Below are 18,765 nucleotides of genomic sequence, written 5' to 3'. Positions count from 1 at the left end.
CGCCTGAGGCCCTAGACTGGCTCGCAGACCTAGATGTCCCCCTCTGACCCCCCACCATACGAAAGAAGAAGAAGAAGAAGAATTTATTAAATGGTTATCACATTTAAAAAAAACATGCTGAAGTAACGCTCATTTTAAACAGAAAAAAGTTTACAAAAAAATTAAAGTACCGTACTATGCTAGTTTTCCCAATGACTAAATAAAATAGTGATTTTTCCTTTTGAACTAACAAATTTTGGAAGTAAACATTGCCTAACTGCTGAGTATTATTCTTTTTTTAAAAAGAAATACATACATCATGGTTGCAAATCTGACAATATTTGAAATACTACCTACTACCATTATTATAAGCGGATGTTGTTTGTGTAATTATGAAGGACTGAAGGATGAACTTAGCCGGCCGAGGAATTGATCTCACGACGCCTGTTTGGGAACCCAACGCATTTTCCAAATCAGCCACTAGCCGGTCTAATGGTGGTGGCATGGTACTGTGTACATGACCTTTGTACCTTTGAAAGAACACCCAGTATAAATGTCAAATCTCACACCACTTTTAAAAGGATTACCGCACAAGAGTTCCAACTGCTCTCATCTGTCCGTTACCAGTGGAACTATGGCATCCCTAATTGGGATATGTTGTGAGACTGAGGGAGTAGAGAAGGGAAGGATATGGGGAAAATGAAGGTTGAGAAGCCCTTGACTATTCAGATCTAGTCACCAAACACGGCTAAAGCCGTTTCAAGTATCGTTTCGATTCTAAACTCTGGTATGAAGAAATGGTTCCATAGCAACTCAAAAAGGCCTAAACCCAACCTAACGTAAACTATTTAACCTTTTTTAACTCTTTTCATGACTCTATATCACTTTTCAAGCGTGTGCTGAATTGCCACTGTCCTGAGTTGCCCGGCTACCGAATAGATAACATCGTTTCATTTGTGAATAGCTGGTCCATGAGCGGCATTTTTGTAAATTATTCATGGAATGTTTATTTCATACATTTCTTTGTGTAAATTAAATTATTACAGCACAAAAAACTTTGAGCCAGACGAGGGGGTTAAATGGCACCAGTTCACTTTAAAACTATGGAGAAAAATTATATTTTTTAATTTCCCTCCATTTATGCTAGGTTACTTTTGAAGAAAATACAGCACTGCCATCATTATAAAACGAATATGATTGCTAACATGCTAACTTCAAACAGCTGGTTTCTTTTCTAGTTTGTGAATTGCAGTGAAGCGGTTCAGTTGAAGGAGCCGGTTCACTAGTTCCCGTTCACTTGAAAGATCCGCTTCAGTGAACCGGCTCAATTGAGCGGGTCAATGTCGCCGTTTTTCAGTTGCAGTAATTCTGCCCACATATTCCCCACAAATATTCTGCGTGAGCGTGATTCCTCCTTTCATTATTCGAAATCCATGGGGGGGGGGGTTGTTACAGAATTTCTATAAAACACAATTCCCCACAAAAAAATTCAAGATACATACTCCTAACGAAATATTTGAAATCCATGGGGGGGGGGGTTGTTAGAGATTTTCTGAAAAACATAATTCCCCACAAAAGTTTTCAAACTACGTACTCTCCGCAAGATATTTGAAATCCGTGGGGGGGGGGGGTGGCTACGGAATTTCTATGAAACATAATTCCTCACAAAATTTTTGTTAAAATACATACTCCCCACAAGATATTTGAAATCCGTGGGGGGGGGGGGGTTGTTACAGAATTTCTGTGAAACATAATTCCCCGCAAAAAAATTTACAATACATACTCCCGCAAAAAAATATTTAAAATCCCTGGGAGGGGGATGTGGCTACGGGATTCCATTTCAAAAATTTCCTCATAAAAATCAACCGGCTCACCGTCCTCGAACGAGTGAACCGGCTCATCATTCGCCAACAAGTGAACCGGCTCACCATTCGCGAACGAGTGAACCGGCTCATCGTTCGCGAACAAGTGAACCGGCTCATCGTTCGCGAACAAGTGAACCGGCTCACCATTCGCGAACGAGTGAACCGACTCACACGAACGAGTGAGTCACTACTGATCCGCGAACGAGTGAGCGGCTAATTTGGGAACCGGATCTTACGGATCCGCAAAAAGATCCGGTTCACTGAGCCGACTCGTTCGCGAACGACTCACTTCTAAATTGCAGTGAATTGTCTATCCGAATCGTTGCGTTGTTAACGTCGTGTTAGTTGATGTTGTCAAGTAAAGAAGGATTTCTTGCATTTGAGGATTAAATTATCAAAATGGTAAGCTTTTAATAACTTCAATTCGTTTCTCATTCTATATTTCTGAATGCTGGCACCTATTGAATGATGTGGGAAAATAAATATTTATTAGGTTAATTTGAGTGCGATCTTGGTACGGGGTACCACACGGCCACAAAATGGATGTAATCCTTGGGATGGTGAAACATATTTTGCATTCTAAATCACCTGATTCTCAGTTTCAATTTGTTTTCTGTAAACTCCCCCTCATTTCCTTTTATTTCGTGTCAGATTCCCTGCCTTTTCTACTCGCTTCTAGGCCCGATCTACGAAGGATATTTCAATCAATGAAATAATTACAATAATCGTTTTGTGCTGGTTTTTCAGTCCGTCAGCGACTTCCTAAAGGATCTGCCGTCGTACGATGAACACAACTTTACCCTCTTCAATACAGATAATGGAATAAGAACATGTTCGAAGAGACCATCGGTGTATTTACCCACAACAGAGTTTCCATCTGAACAAAGTAAGAATTTCAATGAATCCGCACTATGTAATAATACTAAAATATCTATCCTAATCTTTTTATCCATGTTTGCAATAGCGAAATTTCTGTAATTGTTTTATTGATGAACACACCTATTACAAAAGAATATCTCGAGTAGGTACAAGAAATGTTGTCAATATTTCTTGTAGCCTTCATTTTACAAAAATCATATTTTTGGTAATTGTTTACTAACCACTTTGACACTTTTAGGCACAGGTTATAGAAATTACACTTATTTTCAACAATTACTACTAAACAACTATTTGCATGCGCAAAATAGGTTCTTATTTTGGGTTAATTAAGTACTTTCTGTGTATTTAGATTAAAACGAAACTTTGGCAAAGGTCGCTCCATACTAAAGGGAAATTCGAACTTCGGTCGAATAAAAAAATATCTCCAAATGTAATTAGTTGTTTGATGTAGTTATCAAGTTGAAACGGAGTGTAATTTTTGTAATCTGTGCCTATTAAAAGTGCGGCGGCTAGATAAATATTTACCCAATTTTTACCTATAATCCCTTTTGGTTAGTCAAATCTTTTTTTGGTAAATATACAGATGGACGCTTTATGTGCGTAAAAAGAATCCTTTGTAGTAAGTTAGATATAACGAGAAGTGACTTATGACTTATGAAATATTGGCATACAGAGCTCCGGGCCAAAAAGGCCCCTTTCTCTTTCATCATGATTTTAAATATTGGTTGTAGGATAAATTTTAGTTTAATTTTGGTTGTGTTTTTAAAATATTTTTGCAAGGAAACATGGCTGCAATATGGGGGATTTAAGGTTAACGGAGGATTTGTTTGGGTTTTTTAAAGGTAGTTATTTTTTATTTTATTTATTTATTTATAATGTATTACAAAAAACATGGTAAGTAACACATTATTCCCAATGAGTTGAGATAAAACTCATTACGGGAAGTACAGACACATAAAATACATTTTACAAGGATATTACACTTTTAAAAAAATACAACATATTGAAAAGGAAAAGAAAAATAAATAAAAAAGGAAAAATACATTGTTAAGAATAGAGATTTTAGAAATACTGAGAGACATCTATACACATGAAACATAGTAAACCAACATATGAAAGCGAGCGAAAATTCACTGGTTTAAAAACATTTTCAGGAAATAATCTTTAAGCGTTTTAACTAATATTTTTTTGTTAGTTACTGATTGCTTTATTTCATTAGGTAATGCATTGTATTGTCTATATGCAATATATTGTAATGAGTTAATACCAAATTTTGTTGTGTGGGTAGACGATGCTAGGTGTATTAGATTTTGGGACCGTGTTTTGTGCTGGTGTATGTCTGAATTAAATGTTGGTTTGATGTTAGTGTGTGAGAATCTATGTATGATTTGTAATATTGTACAAGTGATATTGTATTTAGGTAGAACCGTAAAAGGAAGTATGTTTGTCTTTAAATATATATCTTTGATATGTATATCCCACGGTAGACGGTAGATATTCCTTATTGCTCGATTTTGAATCACTTGTATTTCTGATATTTGTTTTTTAGTAATAGTGCCCCAGATACTAACTAAATAACTCAGATGGGAGTGAATCATCGCATAGTATGTGGCCCGTAGTAGAGATGTAGAGAGAAGACCTTGGAGTCGGTACAGTACGCCGGTTATTGGGGATATTTTAGATTTCACATGCTCAACATGGGAATTCCACGAAAGTTTAGAGTCTATTAATAGCCCTAAATATTTCGTGACTTCTATATTTTGGAGCTTCTCAGTTCCAAGTGTGATATTCATGGGCACATAATCCTTATTACCGAAAGTTAGGTAGTGCGTTTTTTTTATATTGAGGCTCAATTTATTAATACGCAGCCAATTAGCTAGAATTGAGACATCTACATTCATTTGAGACTCCAGGTCATTCAGGCTTGTACTGTGATAATAGATTACAGTGTCATCCGCATAAAGTTGGAGGTTTCCAGAGATACCACATTTAGTTATGTCATTGACATATAGCAAGAAAAGCAGATTTTTTTCATTTCATTTACATCGTACTGTGCGAGGCATTTGATGGACGCGTTTTCATGGGTGGGGAGGCCCGCATAAAAAGATTCCGCGAGACTTAAGATGTGATCTTTAATAACGAGAAGTATTTCAGTTTCCGGAAATGGAAATAATGCATTTTATTAGTTATTTTGTTAAAATTAATTGTTCACTTGGCGGCCATTGTTATTGATATGAAAGTTTTAAGGTTAGTTTTTTTACTTCTCTTATTTAACCCAAAATAGTAACCGAGTAACTCAGGACAGTGGCAATTCAACACACTTGAATAGTGTAATGTATCACCTTAGATAACTATAATTTTTTAAAAGTGTGTTGAATTGCCACTGTCCTGAGTTGTCATGGAACCGTTCAATCACCCGTTGTCTAATCGACGACTTATGTTCAAACACATGCGTCGTTGAATCTACAAAGGTTTGTAATCACACTTTTCACAAATTCTACTGCGAGTGTTACAAAAAATTAAATGCACAAATTTGAACCATAATATGTTTTTTATTATTATTAGATATTTTATATTAGACTTTGTGTTTCATGTCAGTAAATTTTTAAATTTCACATGACCGGTACTGATTTATTTAGTCCTATTTTAAAGGTTTAAATAAAAGTAATATCTTATTTTCAGCTAGAAACCTTAATTAAATAAGTACAGGGTTTTCCAATAAGAGGTTTTATTTTGAATAGCCCGCTATTTCGGTAGATGTTACTTTTTAAGCTGTCATTTTTTGACATTTGACAAGTAGAAACTACGCCATTAATAAAAATGGATCGATACACGCTTCAACAATGCATTGAAATTATTAAAATTCACTTGAGTGAATCAAATGCAAATCATCTTGAGTGATGAGGCCCATTTCCACCTCGGTGGCTTCGTCAACAAGCAAAATTGTCGCATCTGGGGCTCGGAAAACCCAAGAGTTATTGTTGTAAAGCCTCTCTATCCTCAACGTGTGACTGTTTGGTGCGGTTTATGGTCCTGCGGAGTCATTGGACTTTACTTTTTCAAAAAGGAGGCTGGAGCAACAGTTACGGTAAATGTATTGCGCTATCGAGAGATGATTAATGATTTTTTTTGTCCGGAATTGGATGGTATTGATCTGGACAACGTTTAATTTCAACAAGACGTCGCTACGTGCCACACAAGCAACGAAACCAATGATCTTTTGCAATTGAATATCAAAATAACACCTCTTATTGGAAAACCCTGTATATACCAAGTTAGCATATAAACACAATTTTTTTGCAATAACTTGTCCATTGTACGCATATATAGTTCTTTTTAATGCATAGCCGAATCAAAAAATGTGACAATAAGCGTGAATAAAATAGGGTTTGTTATTCAAGGTTAAATTAGGAACCTCTCTTAGGACGGGTTGTTTCAGAGAATCTGAACAATTCATCAAATTTCAACGTTCATTTTCAAGTTCTGTGAAAGATTTTTTCAAGTTCTGCTTTTATTTCAGTTTTCTCAAGCAACTAGCCTACAATGATATAAAAACAGATTTTGAATAAGTCTTTCACAGAACCCGAAAATAAACGTTGAAATTTGATGAATTGTTCAAATTCTCCGAAACAACCCGTCCTTAATGAACATCAATAGAAATTAGGGATAATGTTTGTAGTTTGAATTTGTTATTTATTTAATGATGCATAAATCGATATAAATAATATGACAGTTTTGTCATCAAACTGGGAAAACAACTCAAATCTATGTCTTAAAAAAATGATAAATATGCACTCATTTTTGTCGACCTTGTGATTTGGGCTTTAAAATTATTGCAAATTATTTTTGAAAATATATGTAATTCTAATTTTGAATTCAGCTTATCATGTATAATTTAACAAAGGCTTTATTTTGTGTTATCTGGATAACGTGCAAACCAATGACATTACAATACATCTAGACTCCTTATTGTCTCACAAACTCAAGATAAAATATGTTAAGTAAGAAAAGCTTTTACGTTTCTAGCAAATTCTTAATTCAAACGATGTTCAGAATATGTGCATAGGAACGAAATAAACTATAGCAGACAGAGTTTTCGTATTTGCGTCGAATACTACATTCTACATCATGGGTGTGGCTGAGATAACAAGATACTTATTACTCGCTTACACTATAAGACGAACACGGAATAACTGTATGAGATGACCTACTGTTATTATACGCATCTATATATATATTGGTTCCATGATATTTCATCAAAATGAAATTAGTTACCTATGTAACCTATTTAACCTAGTTTTTGTTTCATCACTTTTCATGACGTTTGTAAGTGTGTTGAATTGTTATTTTAATGAGATACCCGGTCACCATATATATTGTAGGGTTGTGTATTAAAAAAATTATTCATTTGGTAGTTCCTCTTTCGCCTCCTACAAAGTTAGCTGTGTCAAGCTGTGTATAATATTTTCCCCGTTATAGCATTCATTAACTTGCTTATTATTTTGTTTTGTGAGAATTGATTTTTGAACACATTTCTCTTTTTGATTTCAGTTATTGTAACAGAAAAAACGAATATATTGCTGAGATATCTACATCAACAATGGGGAAAAAAGGTTTTTGATCCAAATTCCTTCTTCTTAATCCTTCTTATTAATTTGATATATTTAATAACTTAAAACAATAATTTCATCTACTTATAATATGCAAAGAATAGCCCTACCTAGCGGCGTTACCATCTCCCTTTCTGTGATTTGTCAATAAATGAAGCTGCCAGTATACGGGCTTCTCGCAATGTAATATCACTATTCAGTCTTCGATAATAAAATCTGCTTACCAATTACTAGTCCTTTTTACAATGGTGCGCAAATTGCTGGCTACGTAAAAAACTTTACTACAAATTCTAAATTGGGTAAACAAAGGCTCGGGCTTGTTTCCAAAATTGAATATTTTGTAACACTATTTTAGTAAGACACTTTTACAAATGTTTTATAATTTACCCACCTCGCTCATTTGTTTAAAAATGAACATTCAGATCTTGCATAGAAAAGTCCTACAACGGACTGCGCTGCAAACCTTTACCGAACTTTGCTTTTCTGCGCAGGGCCTGGTTATTTCAATATGTGCTCTTCGGCGGTGAATGGACGACTGATGTCATAGTCTATTCATAGCATTCCTATGCCAAAATATGGTTACATGGTTTGACAGAAACTATTAAAATTATACAGGTCTACAAACTATCTGTAAATCAGAGCGGCAACATGTGAATTCATTTTTCGCACACATAAATTTTTATTGCTGCAAGGTTCGTTTGGAAGAAAATTATTCCATTTACAATACGAACAGGGTTTGTTTAACGAAAATTGTTACATTTAAAATACAAACGTAGTTTCTTAATGAAAATTGTTACATTAATAGCGTTCCCAGACGAGAGACTTTAGTCAACAGCGACAGTTGCTGACCTAAAAATCCATTACAGTATATGGAGGTGCGCACACGAGTGATATAACACCAGAGAGATTTTTGAATTATGATGTATGAATTTTTTAATAGTTTAAACTGTCGCCGCAACTATAGTCTCTCGTCTGTGGGTTTTTTTAAAATATGAACATGGTTTCTTTGAATTAAAATTATTCCATTTTCAAAATTATCAGTGATCTCTGCAAAAATTAAAATTATTCCATTTTCAAAATTATCAGTGATCTCTGCAAAAATTAAAATTATTAAAATTATTCCATTTTCAAAATTATCAGTGATCTCTGCAAAAATTGTCCTAAACAATTCTCGACTCTTGTACAAACAGTGCAATGATATTTTTTGTTTGAATTTTAACATTAGGGCCACTCCCAGGCCAAATTGATCCGGCTCGGTTACCATCACAGGGGGGACCACTCGGGCCCGAACCAGCCCGGCAATATCCCGCTGTAGGGACGGGTCACAGGTCTGGCCGGCCAGGGACCTCTAGTGCCAGATTCAATAAATATATTCCTTTTCATAAGTAGGTACCCCCCACTAATTTTCAATGAACCCAATGTCTATACAATGGTTTTTTGAAAGGTGTCACAATTATGTTATGCTGATTTATAAATCAATAATTACTATTTTTTTGTAATAGCCCATTTGAAGAAAAAAAAATCTCATTTTCTTTTTTAAAAGTTTTTAGTTATACCTTCATAATTTACTCACACTATAGATAGTAGAAACACAGAAACATATGGCATAGAGTCTGTGCATAGATGCGATTTGCAGTAATATGTGTGAACGATGTTGGTGACGAGCGTCATCCGTGCGGTTCCATACTAATGATGGTTTATTGCCCATCTCCTTTGTTTCTATTATCTATGAGTCACACCAACAACTATAAATACCTATACGCTGACAGTTTCTCTAGCGACAGGGTGCATCTTGTTAAAATTCAGTTTTTTTTTTTTTATACGAATGTTTGGCCCTGCTATGTTATTAGTAACAGCTTAGTAAATACATAAAAATTCAAACTCCATATCAGATAATATTAATTTATTATGTTTGAAAATGTTTTTGTGGTCATCTTGGCTGTCAGCTTGTAGGCATTTATATAGGAAAGTGTTAATCATACCCGTTGATAGACAGATGCTCACTAAATAAGTGCAACGTTAACTGGTTTCGGAAAATTGATAATATTAAAGAACTGATTGAAATGAATTATTGTCGTCAGTTAGCGGGATATGATTTGCTGATCTTTCCGAAAGTGACACCTTCTTTAATGCTGTTTTGCTAACTTGTAACACATAATCACTACCACCCTCAGGATTTTAATACTCCCCGTTTCCTTTTCAGAATTCCCCCAAGAAACGGGAAAACAATGGAGAGCTTCCTGGAATCGACGACTCGAGACCCAGAAAACGGCCACGACTCAACTCCCCCTAATCTTACCTCCCTTGTAATTCGTCCACGTCTTTAAATGGATTTTTTTATTTAAAAGTTTTGTAACATAGTATATATTTTAATGAAATTATTTTAATTTTGTTTACAACAAAAATATTTTTAGATCTAATCAAACGAAGGAATAGTCTGAAAAGCTGAAGTGGCAAATTTTTTTTTTACTAACCGTTGTGAATTGACTTGAGAGGGGAAGCATTAATGGCCTCCTACGTTAGTGACCAAATTCTTGTAAGTGTTAAAAAATTCAAAGATTCTATGGAAGGTTAAAGCTATAATTATAATAAGCTTACATATATGTATTATGTAAATACATTTCACTATTGATTTCCATGTTTTAATTTCTAGTTTATATTTGCTTAAAACCTTATAATGAACATCTTAATATTTCCGGCTACTTCGGAGAGTTGAGTCAGTTGAGATGGTCATTATAAAGTATCTAATCTCCTACTACCATCGCATTAAGCGGAAAATGTTGCTTGTGTCGTGATGGAGGACTTACCCAGCCAAGGAATTGTATTCATGACGCCTTGGTGGGACTCAATTGAACTCCGCCGCAGTCTGACCGCTCAACACGGAAATCGATCTAAAAATGTATTTATGTGTGTAGCAGATTTGTAATATGATTTTTTTGCGATTATGTAGTAGCTTAGATTTAGTAAAACCTTTGAATTAGCTCACTTGCGTGAAGGGCCATTAGGATGTTAAGAAATATTGGTAATCTACCACATAACCTAGTTAACAGCAAAGGAACCATTTTAAAAGTGTGTATCACTCAGTCCAGGGCTTAGATTCAACCAGAGTAAACAGGAACACTGCTCCTTACTACTTTCCTGGAATCTATCCTACATTCCGTAACAGAAGCAAGATGTGGCTTGGGCCACTGGGGCACTGGTCCCAGGCGTGATAGCTGTTTTTAAAAAGCCACCTTAGTCGCCAAAATGCCTCATCCCAGATTACTGATTGCAATTTAGACTCTGGCTGTATAAATGTTTGAATTCGAGCATTTCTACATGTCTTAAAAACATCCTGCCATTTTCTTTGCTTTGTGCTTAAGAACAGGGGTCGTTAAATGTCAGCCTGCGAGCCAAAAGTTAATTTTACATCTTCAAATAAAGTTGCGAGATACATCAGTAAGTGATGCTCTTCATTTGGTTGCCTCAGCAGTATAAATGTCCTTTCTATTTGGCCCTTATGTTTGTCAACCCTTGCTTTAGAATAATGCTTCCTCTCTAGTTGATCCACAACCTCTTCTCTGAATGTTTACATATATAATAATAGGTGACCGGGTATTTCATCAAAATTACAATTCAACACACCTCCAAAAAGTGATGAAACAAAAATTAGGTTACATAGGTATCTATTAAACATAGTTTTTGTTTAATCACTTTTAATGACTCTATGTGACTTGTTAAAGGTGTGTTGATTTTTCATTTTGATGAAATATCTGGGAACCATAATAATAAAGCTATTATTTTGTAAGTGCAAACATTTTTTCAGGGATTCTCAAGTCATTTGTTGTTTTAATGAACCAGTTTAACTTTTAAGACATGTGACAATACTAGGTGTCGAATGTGGCATTTGATTAGAATTCCTGATCTTTATTCAAATAAGCCTGGCTTTAATTTAAGTTGATGCATTGAAGTATCCCGATAGCTGGACATTTTGTATTGAGGAAAACTCATCTCTTAGGTAACTGAATGCTTAACATATTTTACATTTAAAATGAACTGAGCAGCTTACGAACTAGATGAAATTATATATGGTTAAATCCCATCAGTAACTTGGTAAGCGGATATATTTCTGCAAACTAAATGGATGATATTTTGAAATAATTGGATATTATATGCTGATAAACATTTGATTCAACTGAGTTCAGTAAAATAGATGTTTAGATTTCTTTGGAAAACTTAATGATAATTGTCCGCTACATCAATGTGTAAAAGGGATACATTTGACTTATTATGAAAAAATAAATGTATGGGTTTTTCGTACAATTATTTGAAGTAACACAACAAGTGTTTGAATTGCTATTGCCTTTTAGTGTGTTTTTTGCAAATGCAAATTAAATTCGTTCATTATCACCGGTAGTTAGTTATTATTTTGCCCAAATAATAAAAGAACAATTTAAAACATCATAATTATCAAATAAAATAACACATAAGCCTATATGAAGTGACACATTCATCACCAAATCAGCATTTATGCACTTATCGATGTGTAGACCTAAAACCAGGACTGGCCCTGTTCAGGTATAATTGGGGCACTCCGCTCCAGGCACCGAATTGACAAGGATCCAAGACACTGATAATACTCAACACCTAATACGACACCAGGCACAGTTTGGCTCAAGGCCAGCCCTGACAAAAACCACAAATTTTGTTTCTTGTGCCCCCTCTGCCCTACGGCCTGGTTCTTTGTGTCTTTCAAACATGAATCCTGTGAAATACAGATGACATTCTTCTCTTCATGGTTATAATTACATATGTATACTTGATTGGATCCACTTTGCAGAACTGTCCAGGTTATAGAGTGATTAATTTCTCCCATAACTTTATAAGCTATGTGATGATTGGAGTTTTTTCAGCAACTGGGTAGAGAATATAATTCTTGATGTTTATAAAATAAATTGACATTCATCAAGATGCAATAACAATGAATGGTATAAGTTTTTCCATTGTGTTTAATTTTCTGTTATCCTAATTTACTAACCCCCCCATAAGATAGGTTTCTTTTTTTTATTTCCATGAAATAATGTAAAGTGAATGATGGTCTCTTAATGTTTTATATTACAATTATCTTTATAGAGAACTAATTGTGTTTTATTTGCATCTGACTACACAGTGAATGCTTACAGCCAATGGATGAAGAAAAAACTGAGGAAGAATATCTTTTCTAGATTCTCTCAGTATCGCCCTGGGGGCATACTCTGTATCTTTCGAAGCCTTCCTGCCGCCGGTTTAGCCACGTCACAAACCCGTATTAGCCCTAGCCTTACGGTGTTAAAAAAATCCACGTCCTCCAGTGCTATACACTCAGTAAATATTTATTTATTGTAATTACTTAATGCAATATTCAAATGTATGACGGAGGAATACCAAATAAATTGATCCCTGTGTATAGTATAGTTACAGAGATGTTATATTAATTAGAGACGATGTTCACTCAGTTGACAGCACCGGCAAGGAAAGGTTAAACCAAGTACTTACTGGTTTGTTAACCCGAAAGATACAGAGTAGGCCCCCTGGTATGATTACCATTAAGAATTGAAACATTGCTCTACGGCTACAGTCATCTTTGGTGGCCAGATCCCAATAGACATATACTTCACAACCTTCCTCTTTCCCATATATTCTCCTTCCCTCCTTTCAAACCGGAACAAAAACCGGTTTCCAAAATACAGGGCGCGATGCGGTATCTTCCTTATTTAAAAAAAATCACGAAACAAAAAGTGTCGGAAAATATTAAACAAAAACTTTAAGGACGGGTTGTTTCGGAGAATCTGAACAATTCATCAAATTTCAACGTTCATTTTCAAGTTCTGTGAAAGACTTTTTCAAGTTCTGTTTTCATTTCAGTTTTGTCAAGCAACTAGCCAACAATGATATAAAAACAGAACTTGAATAAGTCTTTCACAGAACTTGAAAATGAACGTTGAAATTTGATGAATTGTTCAGATTCTCCGAAACAACCCGTCCTAAATGTACCTCCATATAAAGGAAAAAGAATAACAATGAAAAATCTGCAATACTTTTTTGTTTTATGGATTTTTTAAATAAGGAAGTTCCTGCTTCGCATCCTGTGTATATATTTTTTTCATTCTTGATAAATATTACAAAACGAACCAGTTCCAAAAATAACTGCTTTCTCAGAGAAATAATATTGACAGTTTCAGTGACCGCAGAAGTGGCGGCACTAGTGAAGACCTCAGAGCCTGTCCCGCGTAAATAATATTTATAACAGTAATACGTACAACTAAAACATAGAGAACAGGATATCATCACACAGTCTGAAAAACATTGTTTCCGATATTAATGTAAGAGCTCACCTATAGATGCCACTAGATTACCCTATTAGGCTACCCATAGATGGTGTTTAACTGTCGAGTATTGTAGAGACCGAGTTGTTAATAATAAATAAGGTGGAAACCGTCAAATGCGTTAGGGTCCACATTATTCCAACCGTCTGTTTAATGAGATTTCAGAGCCCGATGTCTAATCTATTACATTAAAAATCAAAGTACTTTTGACACAAAATCTATATTACTATATATTTAATTATTTTACATTTTAAAAGGTAAGTTTTTACAGATGCCAACGAGCTAGAAGTCAGGGCTGCTTGTGTTTATAAAACATGTACACATGTAAATGTGAGGCATATTTGGAACATGTTTCTGCGTAGCAACTGAAGATAACAAATATTTGTTGTCCTCCGTGGTTGGGGTGTAAACCTCTCGAGTAGGAATCCAGAGATTGCGGGTTCGAACCCCAGCTTGCGCAAGTAAATTTTATTTAATATCTGTTTTTTCACAACTAAAATATATGCTGCTCATTCCAGAGTCGATGATACTCTCAGTATAGCCCTGGTGAAAAACCATCACTCAGAATTGAAATGTTGTTTGAAATGACTTTAGCCATGTTTGGTGACCAGCTCTGAATAGCCAGATGTTTCTCCACTTTCCCCATCACTACCTGCTGCCTCACAACATGCCACAGTAATTAGGGAAGCCATAGTCTCACTGGCTCTTGTGTGGTATTCACATAATTAATCATAAATTTTCCACTGTCTATGAAAGGAAATATAAAGGAATACTAAACTAAAGAATCAATATATAATTTTAAATAGTGTCATATAAAATAATATTCACTGTATGTACCTATTTTGAAAAGCAATACAATTTTGAGAAAGTGAAACAATATCAACATTAGTTGTTAATAAAACGAATTATGTATTGAGAAAATAAAAGGTATAAGAAAAAATATACAAAAAAAGAGATATTTTAACAAAAATAATCTCTCCAGCGGGGAATCGAACCCCGGTCTCCCGCGTGACAGGCGGGGATACTTACCACTATACTACTGAAGATACTTTATAATGCGCCATAATACCGTACATATACGTCAGAAACGCATTACTCTACCATATTATTCATTGTTTCTAATGGAAGTCATTTATTCTTTTTGATAAGTAATATTGATAGGATTTTACATACAAAATATTTGTTGGTTGTTGATTAGCTAACCAAAGTGGTTTATTGTAAAACTATTCATTGAAGGTCAAAACATGTAGGTACTCAATTTACAATAATATTATTAGGTACCTACTTACCTCCTATGCTGCTATGCATGTAATAATAATTGGATAATTTAAATAGCGCCATTATTGTTAAAAAAATACATTTAAGGGATTTTACAATTTATTACGAGGTCCTGTACTATATCTAATTTTATTATTTACATTTATCGCGATATTATATTATTTTATACCTACATAATATGACAGCTACGGTAATAAATGATTTATACAGCTCCGTTTTCGAAAAAACATCTCAACATTTACAGTTTTTCTGATTTTGTCTAAGGGAAGACTATTTATTGTAATAAATTAAAAGAATATAACAAACGAATGGCTTGTTGAATGTTCGACGGTAGCTTGAATAACGTTTTTCTCGTCAAAAAATAGAAACTCCCTTGCAAAGATGTCGAAAATCCCTATAAATTCCCTCAAATGCGAAAAAATTCCCTAGATTTTTAGACAGTCGCTATACAACGAATTGATTTTTAAAAATCACGTACATCACAGCATCACATCACGGTCAGGGGGAAGGTGAAAAACAAAACTCATAAAGTTGAACAAATAAACTTTAGATTTTTTCGCGTTTCTGATTTTATAATTTAATTGATAAAAAATCTTGGCCAATTTCGATTTAGGTTGTCAGTAACTTCCCTTTTGTACTTGCGACCATAAATATACCACTCTCGACATGCTTGCGACTCTCTGTTTCTCCCTAGGCATGGCATAGTCGGTCCGCGATATTGCTGGATGTCCGGCGGACTAATAAATGATAACCCATTGATTGTACGTCTGGGGAGAGGTTCACAGATTTGGGGAATTTAGAATTTAAAAGGGAGAAAAGTAGTTTTTTTGGAAAAAAAACTAAGAAATCTGATAATATTTTGATTTTGTCAGCAAAATTAGGACAAATTCTTCCGAAATTCCCTAGATACCACCCCTCTTGGATTTAAAATATTGTGGGGAATAATTTTTCCTGAAATTATCTAGCAACCCCCCCTATGAATTAAAAAAATATTGTGTGGAATCCAGTACTGAGTGAGCAATACCCCACACAAATCCATTAAAAAATTCTACCGTATTCTATAATACATGTATACTGTATCTCAATGCTTGGATGGTGATGCATGACATACCTAGCTGCCTGTGATAGGGTAGTTTTTCAGTATATTTTAATTCAAGACCTTGCAAACCCTTCGGCACTGAAGACGCAAGTCTGCTTCAGCCACGCCTCTTTTGAAAATTAGTGGCGAACTCAGTGGACCCAACTACAAAACTCCCAGGATTCCCTATCCCTAAGAAGACATAGACCTTAAATAATCCATTGTGTATGCACACAGAACAGAACATATCGTAGAAGAATGTTTATCCATCCTGTTTCCTTGAAGCACATCTGCGCTGAATTAAGTGACCCCTGATGATATTGACTCATTGAATAACCTCAGCATTGAACAAGTATACTTTTCTTCTCACATATTACCTCTACTGATATGTAGTGTTGATAATTACTCAACACAGTAGGCTTCCCTTGAGGTCATTAGCTTCTCCAAGAATATTGCGTGGAAAGCCTTCAGGGTAGTGGGTTTTGGAGACAGAACATTCATTTCATAAAATAATGCATAGATGCATGTGGAAGATAATCACACTATTCAATATTAAAAATGTAAGCAAGGCTTGAAATGACTAGCTATATTCAGAGAGCAAGTTTGATCGGTTAGTACTTCCAAGATTTCCTGAAGCCCCATAAAGAGAGGATGTCATAGTTAAACTGGCTCCAGGCAGTCAGGACTATAATGCTGTAATCATATAAAAAGGGGGGATGAAACTTCAAAGACAAAACATTTTAGAAAAGCTACAGAGCATTCACTCATTGTGATACTGGTAAACAGTGTAATTGACAGGATATATTAGATTCACATGACTGCGCAATGTACATCTTGTTGAACTTTGGTTCATATCAAACTGAGAGATTGTGTTTCTATCTGTCACTGCAGGCTGTACCAAAAAATAAAAGTTTTTAGTGCAATAACAACAGAAATAAATAATATAGGATCATAGAAAATAAACTTTATTTTATTAAATGTTTACATACTGTTAGGGTGCAATATATTATAATATATGACTGTTAGTTAGTAAACGGATACAAGAAAGTTATCTGAACAGCATGATATAAGTGGGGAGTGTTTTATTCTAAGTAATAATTTGAAAGGGTAACTCAGAGTTCCCAGTTTAATAACATACATTTCAATGTGTACGGAGGAAGATAGCTTCGTGAGAGATTCCTTATTCAAGCAACAAATGAGTCCGTAATATAGAAATGTATAAAATGCACACTGATCAACTTAACTATAATTAAAACTACATAAAATCTATGCAAATATGTTCAAAGTATGTATTCCCAAACAATTTTTCATATAATTATTCCCAGTCCAAAATTTCATCGCAAACATATATGCGAGATAAACTCCAAAGTGAAAGAAAACTGCTGCTGACAAACACATAATGGTTTAGTGAAGGGACGTTTTAGTCCTTAGCGGGAACTTCAATCACTCTGGGCTTGTCGATGATGCGGGCGGTCCTGTTACCCTTCTCCACAATCCCGATGATCCACGCCTGGTAGCCCTCCTGCTTCTCAATGTCCTTGCAGTAGGCTGCGGCCTGCTCGCGGGGCAGGCAGATCAGCAGCCCCCCGGAAGTCTCAGCAGAGTGTCCCTGCAGCAGCTGGAACATGTTGCCGCACGCCTTAGCCACGGCCGCCATCTTGGCTATCACAGGGAGGTTATGGATCACAAATGACACTTCGTTTTTCTGGTGGGACGCCAAGTTCTGAGCATGTCCCAACAGTCCAAATCCAGTGATGTCGGTGGAGCCGTGGGCGTTGTATTTGTGCATTAGTCGGGAAGCGATGCGATTCAATCTGCTCATGGAGTCCATCGCTCGGTGGTATGCCTTGCGAACATCTTCCTCAGAAACCACCAACTTGATTCGGTTCCAGCGTTCGGGCTGGTCCAGCCACTGGTGGGCGTTCACAGCCACCTGGGTTCCCAGAGGCTTGGTGAGAACGAGAACATCTCCCATCACTGCGTTATCAGGCACTATGTATTCATTGGGTTGACAGATGGTGGAAGCAACCCCCCCAATGGTGCACCAGGGGTTTACTACCGTCTGACCTCCGGTCACGGAAGTCCCGGCTTCCAGGGCAGAGTCCTTGAATCCTCTCATGATCAGGGGGATCACGACGTCGCGCTCCTTCTCTGTCATCTTGGTGGAGACACCTAGCAACATGAGCATGTTGTCACATTCCGTGACTCCCATAGCGTACAGGTCACTCAGTACATTCGCGGAGGCGATCTTTCCCATCATGTAGGGATCGTCGACTAGAGGATAGAAGAAGTCAGTGGTCTGTACCAAGCATAGGCCGCCATGACGGAGCGGGGTCACCGAGCAATCCAGACCGATGCCGATACGGGGGATGGCCATATGCATGAAGTGGGAATGCTCATCCTGGGAGTTGTAGTCCTGCTGCAGGGACTCGACGAGTTTGTTGAGCACATCCTGGGGAACTTTACATCCGCGACCTTTGAGGTCCGCGAATCGAGTAAGACGGAAACTGGCCTCCAAGTCGTGTGCCAGCGGATCGAATGGGCGTCGCAAAGCTAGGGCATTAGGGTTTCCTCCCATCTCCAGCTGTGCAACCCCCAGGTTATCCTGCCCCACAGTTTGATAATCACCCATCGCGCACGATTATACTTCCAAACAATATAGAAAAACACGATGTGTAGAGTTGCCGGAACGTGACAAGGCCAACAGACAGACGCTTGCAAAATGGCGTTCA

The 18,765-nt window shown here is 36.1% G+C and overlaps 2 protein-coding genes and 1 non-coding gene across 5 annotated transcripts; 1 reads left to right on the top strand and 2 right to left on the bottom strand.

The window, feature by feature from the left end:
- The first annotated feature begins 2,156 nt into the window (after positions 1-2,156).
- LOC149418584 (DET1- and DDB1-associated protein 1) lies at positions 2,157-12,440 on the top strand. 3 transcript variants are annotated; one of them, XR_016302987.1, is made up of 5 exons: positions 2,258-2,404; positions 2,592-2,730; positions 7,275-7,336; positions 8,559-8,718; positions 9,537-12,440. XR_016302987.1 is itself a non-coding variant. In XM_089638583.1 (4 exons), the coding sequence occupies exons 1-4, from the start codon at positions 2,244-2,246 to the stop codon at positions 9,624-9,626; spliced, it is 294 nt and encodes a 97-aa protein (XP_089494709.1). In that variant the 5' UTR covers positions 2,157-2,243; the 3' UTR covers positions 9,627-12,440. The 3 variants fall into 3 exon arrangements, 2 of the variants coding, with proteins under 2 accessions (XP_089494709.1, XP_089494708.1); XM_089638583.1 differs by lacking the exons at positions 2,258-2,404; positions 8,559-8,718 and adding an exon at positions 2,157-2,246; XM_089638582.1 differs by lacking the exon at positions 8,559-8,718.
- A 2,211-nt stretch (positions 12,441-14,651) lies between these two features.
- On the bottom strand, positions 14,652-14,723 carry TRNAD-GUC (transfer RNA aspartic acid (anticodon GUC)). The gene has a single exon. It is a non-coding gene; the product is annotated as a tRNA-Asp (tRNA).
- A 2,254-nt stretch (positions 14,724-16,977) lies between these two features.
- Sps1 (inactive selenide, water dikinase) lies at positions 16,978-18,757 on the bottom strand. The gene has a single exon (XM_089638581.1). The coding sequence runs from the start codon at positions 18,663-18,665 to the stop codon at positions 17,454-17,456; it is 1,212 nt and encodes a 403-aa protein (XP_089494707.1). The 5' UTR covers positions 18,666-18,757; the 3' UTR covers positions 16,978-17,453.
- Positions 18,758-18,765: the final 8 nt, after the last annotated feature.

The sequence above is a fragment of the Hesperophylax consimilis genome, chromosome 13 (genome assembly GCF_061612785.1).
Source record: "Hesperophylax consimilis isolate HC1 chromosome 13, BYU_Hcon_1.0, whole genome shotgun sequence".
Lineage (NCBI taxonomy): Eukaryota > Metazoa > Arthropoda > Insecta > Trichoptera > Limnephilidae > Hesperophylax > Hesperophylax consimilis.
Note: the sequence above shows the minus strand (reverse complement) of the source record. Positions and strands in the feature narration are given on the sequence as shown.